At 38.2% G+C, this 9391-nt stretch overlaps 1 protein-coding gene and 1 long non-coding RNA gene across 2 annotated transcripts in view; one reads left to right on the top strand and one right to left on the bottom strand.

The window, feature by feature from the left end:
• Window positions 1-1281: 1281 nt before the first annotated feature.
• Window positions 1282-9391, bottom strand: part of LOC124223452 (pleckstrin homology-like domain family B member 1) — a 29777-nt gene continuing 21667 nt past the window's right edge. Inside the window, exons 11-13 of the mRNA XM_046635430.2 lie at window positions 4676-4852; window positions 3700-3960; window positions 1282-2479 (exon numbers count right to left, since the gene is read on the bottom strand). Of these exons, the coding sequence (XP_046491386.1) occupies window positions 2291-2479; window positions 3700-3960; window positions 4676-4852 (627 nt within the window). The 3' untranslated portion in view covers window positions 1282-2290. The remainder of the gene's footprint in view (window positions 2480-3699; window positions 3961-4675; window positions 4853-9391) is intronic.
• Window positions 6896-9068, top strand: LOC124223462 (uncharacterized). The gene is made up of 3 exons (XR_006884312.2): window positions 6896-7172; window positions 7328-7420; window positions 8814-9068. It is a non-coding gene; the product is annotated as an uncharacterized lncRNA (long non-coding RNA).

Genomic DNA, 9391 nt, shown 5'->3' with positions numbered 1-9391 from the left:
AATCGGAGACTAAAAGTTTTTCGCCCAAAAAAACAGCAAGGCTTACCCCTTTGTATTTTTGGCGAAAATTTTCGCGATTTTGTAAAGTGCTGGAATAAATCAATCGTGGCACTATTTTGACGTAATTTCGCGAGAGAAATCGATTGGGCGCAGTCCCAATACGCTGCGATCAACGCATCAAAATTTACAGCCAAAAAACGAAAACCTGTGATTTCGACATTTTTCAGCAGGTGCTTTTTCCGTCGTAATTTCTCTCCCGTTGATCTGAGGCTCTTTTCGCTGCGTCTTCTGAGTTCCTGGGGGTCCAATCAGTCAGAAAAGGGTCATACAAAACGAATCTGAGACCCAAAATTTTTGGTCGAAAAATGAAGAAAAAGTAATGCTAACCCCTTCGCATTTTTGGCGAAAATTTTCGCGATTTTGAAAAGTGCTGTAATAAATTAATTGCGGCACTATTCGGACGTAATTTTGCAGGAGAAATCGATTGGGCGTAGTTCCAATACGCTGCGATCAACGCATCAAAAGTTACAGCCAAAAAACGAGAACCTGTGTTTTCGACATTTTTCAGCAGGTGCTTTTTTGCTCGCCATTTCTTTTTGGTTGGTCCAACGCTATTCTCGCTGCGTTTTCTGAGTTTCTGAGGCTCCAATTAGTCAGGTAGGGTCACACAGATTGGCTTACGTACAAAAAATCTATCGCTAAAAAAAAGTAACGCAAACTGATTCGGATTTTCGCCGAAAATTACTTGATTTCATTACAATTGCTAGTTCCAGCCACGTCCCTAAAATATGACTGCAAATGTGATGTGCATTTTCTTCCTAATGTACACTCTGTATTATCCATTTATGTCACAACAAATCGAACTCATCCTCTTCAACGTTACATGTTAGTCATTCCATACCAATTCGACTCCATCGAGGATTCGACCATCGATTCGTAATCACCCCCACATAGTCAATCTTGTTTTCTTATTTCCTGAATTCTTGCATCTTCCTCGCATCGATACCCTTTAAATCAGACTCACTTGTATTTCATCTCCCCTCAAATATACTTCGAATCTCTCTTATCACGATTACTTTTTAACCAATTCTAACAAACCAACATCCATTTCATCCTTCAAATAACAATCGCGCAACTTTAATCCCAACTTCAAAATACAAATCTCAATAGATTAACAACCAAAGCATTCTCCAAGTACTTGTTACAACACTTATAACCGGGGTCTACTTTGAATGCACGTTTTCAAGAACGAGGATACAGTATGGGTTCAATAGTAGCAAATTTTCACAGTGACTTATCTTAATCTTTATTACATTCATGTATAACATAGTATGTACAATCATATTGGTAAAATAATTCATTTTCTGGTTCATTCCAGATCATTTACATATATAATTATACATAATTGATCCTGTCGTATTATTTATTATTATAATACGATTTACGTAAGAGCTGGTCATTCTAACCGCGAGCTGCACGAATTCAGCTCAAATATAATTCATTCGAACCAATTGCTGTAAATACCCTTTCTCAAAATGTATCTTTTTTCTTGTATTCATTGTTCCGCTTTGTTTATTTTGCTCACTGGAAGACTAGATCATAGCTTTTTTTATGTAAAAATTATCATTCATCAAAAATTCTCTCAGACTCGATAGAATAATAATATAATATATCGATAATATATATTTACTAGCATAATAAGACTTCGTCTATCGTTCATCTCGGTATAAGACACGGAAGGTTTTCCATATTATCAATAATTAAACGCTTCTCATTCTTCATTGTTACACGATGTGTATAACAATACTTTGATTATACACAATTACATATTACATATACCCATGATTCATCTAATAATGCCCTCGTCACACTTCTTCGGATATTACAATTATTACTAATACCATTATTACTACTGTTATTACTAATATTATTTTTATTATCAACGAATCGTGGCACCATTGGTTACAACGTGTAAAAAATGCGTGTAAATATAGTATATATATTTCTTCCCCATTAGGTATGTAAATATATCAATATATACAGTACACGCGATAACAATGAAATTTATTGTCGCTGAATTGGACACCGCTAGAAACTTTTTTTCGCTTTCTCCGGTTCCTCTCGATAAGTCACCTGCAGAGGCGGAGGGATTAGACGAAAGCGCGTTTCTTTCCAAAGTTTCAGGGAAAGGCAAAAATCGACGCAACGATCGTGCTTGCGAAAGGTCGTGATGAAAAAAAATAAAAACTTGATAAATTACTGCAGCCATCGAGTCGGCTCGGCTTTTCCCTCAAACGCCGTGGTCGAACTCGTGGTACCCCTCGGCACCCGTGAAAACGACGTCCACCCAAACTCGCATCGCCTCTGGACTCGGCGCCATCAAGTGATAAAGCCGGGCCGACGTCTTGACGATGAAGGTGAGCGATGGCTGCGGCGATCTGACGCTGTTCAAGTGGTCCACGTAGACTTCCTCGATGGACTGCGATTGGAGACGGTGTTAGTAAATCACGACGGTCGAGAGATATCTTGGTTCGTTAGTGACAAGGTTCAGGCTCGAAATTAAGGGGGCGGGGTTGACATCCCGAATTTGAAAAGTTCTGGAAGCACCGAATTCCAAAGTTTTTGGTGGCGAAACTTAAAGTGAAGAAATCAAACTTTTACGAGTTTCGAATGGTCCGAAATCCGAAGCTCAAAGTTCCGGAAGTGCAAAGTTTCGAAAGAGCATAACTGCAGTAAGTCAAAGTTCCGATGGTGGTTCTCAATTTTCACACCCATTCGTTGAGTAAACTAAACTGTGTGAGTATATTTCAATTTTCCAAATTTTACTCTATCGAAATTTTATTTTTCGAAATTTTGCTCTATCGGGTTTCCGACCATTCGAAACTTTGTTGATTCTTCAAAGTTTGTTTTCTTTACTTCAAGTTTCGCCAATAAATAATTCGGAATTCGGCGCTTTCGGAACTTTTCAAATTCGGAAAGTCAACTCCGTCCCAAATCAAGGATGAGTCCTCAGGGTCGACAGTTAGAAAGAGATAAGAAAAACCGTTTAAAAATGCTGCAAAGGTGTTATTTGTGTCAATGACGGCGAGACGAGTTAAATAACATCAATAATATGTGATCGTAAATGATGCTCAGCAAATCCAAATAACACAAGCTCAGATATCAATAATTTAAGAAAAGGTTGTAGGCTAGAACGTCTAAAATGATCAAACTCTGCTGCTTTTGAACCAATTAATGTAATAAATGTTATTGATTTTAAATCACTTGCACGAAAAATTCAACAAATCCCACATGACATCACGTGTTTGATGTGGAAACATTGATGGCGAACATTGCCTGTACCGTACTTTTAAAAATCTATTTTTATCCGATCCGGAGATTACTGTTTGTAAAAAAATGTTTCCGACAGTATGTATAGAAATCTCTGTGGCGGACAAAATAATCCCAAAACATTAGAATCGAATGAAAAACAGCAGGGTTCGAGTATTTTGAACGTTCTCGTTGTAGAACAATTCATCAAACTGTTGATGTCGGATAATTCGAGCTATCCTTTCACCATGTTTACCACCATGACTGTCACAAATAACGCTGTAGAAGATCTTCCGAAACAATTTTCTTATCTCTTGGTCTCAACGATTTACTATCCAGACGGTACTTCCAATTAATTTAAATCCTCAATTTAATTTAAATCGCTCATACCTGGAAGTAGACAAGGCCGCGAGCCTTTTTCGCTGAGCTGTCACTGTAATACGACAAGGTTTTCCGCTTCCGGTCGAAGACGAACCACCGTTTGTTCCAGTGGTGAAATTTCTTGCTCATTTTAGAGAGGTAGCCACAGCATGTCGTCGTGTCGACGGAGACGTCGTGGATAAGCTGAAGCTGGTGTCCGGCCGTCTCGATGTGGTGCCTCAGGTCGAGGGATTCCGATTTTATCGGCAAATATCGAGTCAGCGGTCGCTGCTGTAATGGAATTACATGAAAACCCGCATCTAAAGTGTTATGGGACATTGTACTATTGTAATATTGTACACTTTGCGATGAAATAAAATCTGGAAAAAATTAATCGTAGCCAAGTTGATAGGATGATTTATTTTGAATAATAATAATGCCAAAGAGTTGTTAATTTTCATCTCATCACGAAGTTTTCAATATTCACATCGAGACTCACTTTTAGTTGAGAATATCCGTCCCTCAACTCCCGCGCTTAATAAAATAAGGGGAATGTCTATCTGTCTTCCTGTTTTATCGACAAAACCAACGAATCGTATTTTTCCGTTTCTTCATCTCCCGTGTAAAGAAGTCTATTTAAACTTAAGAAGATCACAAGATCCGTCATTACGTTTCTATTCGATAATCACGTATTTAGAAAATTGAAGGTAAAGACTGTGAATTATACACTTGAATTTGATTGAATATGACACACGGCTTCTTTCTACGCGTAGAGCCAAGTTCCTTGTTTTCTGGGGTACTTCTCATCGATCTTGTAAACGTATCCAAGTGAGCAGACAATCACTGTCATCAGCGTTATCATTTCTGAAAGTACGAGACGATTCCGTCGCTCAGGGGTCGAAAAAATCGTGAAATACGACTCAATCGGTAAAACTTGAAGGTCTGACGTCACGCGCTTTACCGGAACTCAAAATCAGATCTTTCGTAGATCCAAAGTCACCCTCACCTGCAATAATTTCGGCTTTTCCCGATGCTTAACCGGCTGCAGCGGCCGCAGCGGTCCGAGAGTGTCGAGTTCGCTGGACGTTTGCGAATGAGGTCGACTTCCGGTTCCGTCAGGCATACCTCCGCTGTTACTGCTGGTCCTTTCGCCCTCGGATGATATACGTTTTTCGTCTCTCGGCTACAAATCAAAGAAGAAAAAATAAAAAAAAACATTATCGATTACTGATATTTAGGTCATCTCTTGTTTTTTTCTTTCACGTAGCAAAGCTCAAAGTTTATATATGTATACGCAGTGATCTGCGGAAGAGCGACGGCTCGGGCAAATATATACATTCTTTTCATACAAAACATATACATCATGTTTATACGTTTATACGCTGCGTGCTGCCGCCGGGCCACGAGCTATTTTTGTAAAATTCATTTTACAATGAAATAGAACGCTATGTGTACCGGCACGTAGGTATATCGGTGCATCTGTCTGTGCCTCACTCTATGTTTACCCATATGTATATATACATCTAGGTGTCTATCCCGTTGACAAGACTGCAGCTGACGGATCTTGACGAGCTAGTTAAAATGTTTTTTCAAGCGTTATAACTTCCGTCACTTCCGCAATATTCTATTATAAACCACACCCAAGTCTTTTTTAGCTCCGTAATACGGTGTTTACTTTTCTTAATTGCAAATCAGTACCTATTGTTCCAGTAGAGATGACAAAAAAGAAAAAAAAAAGAAACTCGTTTTAAAAAAAAGTCATGAAAAATAGTCAGAATCTAAAAAAAAAAAGAATGTATCATAAAATCCTGTACGTGTATATATATACACAGACCTTCCATATGTACCTAGATATCCAGGCTGAAAACTTAGCGACGAATATTTTTAGCAAAGAAAAGAAAAAAAAAAATAAAAAATGTATACATGTATTTCTATTTAAACATATATATCTACCTACACATTCCGAAATCGATCCTAGACTATGCCGCTGACTAAACCAGTTTAGAATGTTGTACAGGTTTTAGTCGAGAATTATTATACCAATACAACGAACAGATTGCAGCGCGTGCAAAGTGCTTAAATTATGGTTGTGGGATTAAACCGCGTTCGCGAAACTTGAGATCGTTAAGCGCGATTTGGATTCGTTCACATTTCTTAGTTCACAGCCATACGCATAATATGAAGAGTTGAACAAAGGCGGTGAAGAAATTTTTCATACACATTCTGCAAACGCTTCATTACAACTGCAATTTCAACGAATTCACGTGCATGTTTTTATTGAGTCGGAACAATCGCTGCTTACAACTGCTTTCTGCATATTTTCATGGAGGCCGTTTCTGAAACGGAATATTTCCCGTTTTCAATTGAGTAAGGAGAAGAAGAAGCTAATGAAGAACAAGAGAAGGGACTGATTTTAATCGATTGGACAATCGACATTTCCTCCCTGTTTTTACACAACTTTTCTCCAGCTTGCACCTCAGTTTGCAAATTTTTAATTAAGAATACGAATAAGGGATGACATAGGCAAGTTTTCAGTCAAGAAAAAAAAATTCTGTAAAAAAAAAAATTGCACGTTCAAAATGAAACTCGAAAAAGTATATTTATAACAATCGACGGTGTTCGGAAGATATTTTTGTGGTTTAAAATATATGCTTATTTTATTATTAATAATTATACTATCATCAATATTGTAATATAATTTCCTTTCAGTTTTTCAGTCTACAATATCTATCCGCTATAAATTACAAACGATTCTCAAGTCTAATTATAGAAGATTATTTTTCTTTCGATGTCATGCAGATAAGTTAACATGAGTAATAGAAAAAAAAATAAAAATAAAAATGAACCCACGCAATCGATTATAAGAAACTCACGTGCTTTTTCTTCACATGATTCTTCTTTCTTCCATACTTGAGTGAGTTAATCCATATTAGGGACATAATTGCGTCGACGAGTCTCGTCTAAGTGAACGGTAAAAAAATTTTTTGCCAACAGTTATACTCGAAAAACGCCGATTGATTAACCCTCGCTAAAAATACTTAAAATTTTTTCACGAGAGGAGTGAAAAAATTGTTCAAACTCTAGTATACATGTACAATTTTATACATATATATATAAGGCGGAGGCGCGACCGGCAAGCACAACAAGCTATTTCACCACGAACAGGTATGCAGTTGTGCAAGAAACTGGCACTTATAATAATCGTGAGGATTGCTCGTTCCTTGGTAAGTGCGTGCTAGCGGACGTCAACGCGTTGCCGAAGGCACTGACGATGAGAGGATCGGGGCCGTTTGATTCCCGCGTCGACGTCGATGCGTCGCGACGCCCCTCCACCCCCGAATAGGCCTCCGGGTTACGCATACACGAGGCATCCGAGCAAGTACCAACCTACGTGTGTAATTATATATTCACCGCAATCCAAACGGCGAAACAATCGCGACTTATTCGGTATAATCGCGTGGTTTGACGATTCCAAGTCTAAGGTGTGCAGAACAATACAGAGGGTATGATAATGATGAGATGTGGAAGAATGCCTAAGGTGGAAAGAATGGCGAGAATTTGAAAGATATAAAGAATTGAATGAAATTTGTGCAGCAAAGAAATGAGTCAGGTGTTCCGAAATTTCATTGAAATTGTGCTATATCTTGATAAATTACAGAATGAAAAGAAGCCTTCAGGATTCATCGTTCAACGTTTCCATCGTCGCGGGTCTATATATAAATCTTGGATTCGTGTTTGCGTGAAGAAGAGGGTATGTATACGATATACAACGAGGTTTAATTTGATTGAACATCGAGTCCTCGGACAACGCGCGTTGTACACCGAAATCTAGGACACGTTGGATGGATATTTAGTTAGAATCAGCTGCCAGCGACCTCGGCTCTCGGTATTTTCATTGAAACGCGTAAATGGATTCTTCACGCACGCCTGGCAGTATTTCAAAGTTTTCATCTAAAAAGCGTTGACAACGTGAGGACATGCACGTATAACTTACACATACATACCCGGTTATGCAATGATCTTGAGGACCGCGGTGTGAAAACTTTCTACACATCGTAGGCCATAACGTACATACGAAACATAGATCAAAATTTTTTTCATCTTCTTACCTGGTGTGCTTGCACTTTTTCTCTCTCTCTTTCGTGGAATTATAACGTGGTTGTAATTATAAGTCCAAAGCGGTACGATTCGACGTTACGCAACAATTTACCTAACGCTTGTAAATACATATAATGTTCAAAGTCGAGTAACATTTTTATTCGCTTATATATCTGTCTACAAGTGTGTATTAAATCTCCGAGACGATGGATGAAAAAAGGGATGTCGGAATAGAAAAAAAAAATAAAAAAATTCAAAAAACAAGAAATACATACGTAATCGCGAAAATACGTATGTTTTATTCTCTATTTTACTTGTTTTTCGGTATCTTTTTTTTTTTTTTTGTTTTTATCTTCATAGACAGCTGCTGACAGCTTATAAACGATCCCACCCACGATCAACCATAAAATTTATACACATATAATACACCGTCTATTATTACCACGTTGAAATTCATTCCGATATAAGTGGTTTGGCTATAAACTACGATGCATTATGGAGAGAAAAGACGCAAGAAACTGCAAGGATTTCGTTATAATCTTTTCATACCCCATAGCTTACCGGTTATTATACCTACGCTACATGAAAGTGTCGTCGCCGCTTTGTGGTTTCCGGGTCGTAATAATTAACATTGCACGGTGCCGAGTTCAAAGAGCCTTGGGTTTTATTTAAGTACCTGGAGGCGTCGGACAGGAAAACATGAAAATTTGCGAGGCGCGCTCCTCGAGTCGCAAATCTCATAACGCACCTGACCGATGCAGGATGATTCAGTATTTTCTCTGAAGCGAGCAATGCAAAATTTCTTGGCAAGTTTGGCAACGCTTGAAAAAGATTTATACGTACACAGGAAAAGTTTCTTTTTCTTCTTCTTCTTCTTGTTTTCCAAATTTTTTTGATTTATTCAGAAACACGTGTTCTATTTATTCCACGTGATTTGTGTCGAAAAATGTTGCCCGATAAGTTAGAACAGGTGCTCCTTATACCGAAACGACGAGTGGATACTCTTCATCCGAGAAAATCTCACCGATATAACGCGCCTATTCTAGAAATAGGTTTAGACGCCCTCCCCTGCTCAAATGCCCTCCCGGAAATCCTCAACTATTATCTCGAGAATAGATCGGTGCGAGAAGACGAGAAGAGGACAAGGAGACAAGAGAATCGCAGAGTAAACAACAATTTCGGTACAACAACAGGAAGAGACCGAACAATTGTTCGTTCATTAGTTTATTACCAGTAAATTATGGTAGCAGTAATATTACGATTTCGAATTTTCTTTTCCACCTTCTCCAATTGTGAAATTTTCACGATATTGTGTCTATAGATATAGATAAATCGTATTACGTTACCTCAAAAATGACAGATGGTGTGAATTTAAAGTGCAATAAAGAGCCGAACGAAAACAAACAATAATTTTAGTTTTCTTCAACGATGCCAAAAATATGTGAGACTATTATCACTGTCCGTGACTTACAGCGTCACCTGACAAACAGTAATTCGTTTCGCAATCGAAGGCTTGATGAAACTTGAGCAGCCAAAGCATCAGAGAGCTGGGAGAAGCGATTCGAGTTTTTTAGGAGTGAGATGTGAAAACGGAATTTTTGCGCCGAAAATATTTTATTTAGAA

Source organism: Neodiprion pinetum, chromosome 7 (assembly GCF_021155775.2).
Source record: "Neodiprion pinetum isolate iyNeoPine1 chromosome 7, iyNeoPine1.2, whole genome shotgun sequence".
NCBI lineage: Eukaryota > Metazoa > Arthropoda > Insecta > Hymenoptera > Diprionidae > Neodiprion > Neodiprion pinetum.
This window is presented reverse-complemented; position numbering and strand designations above follow the sequence as displayed.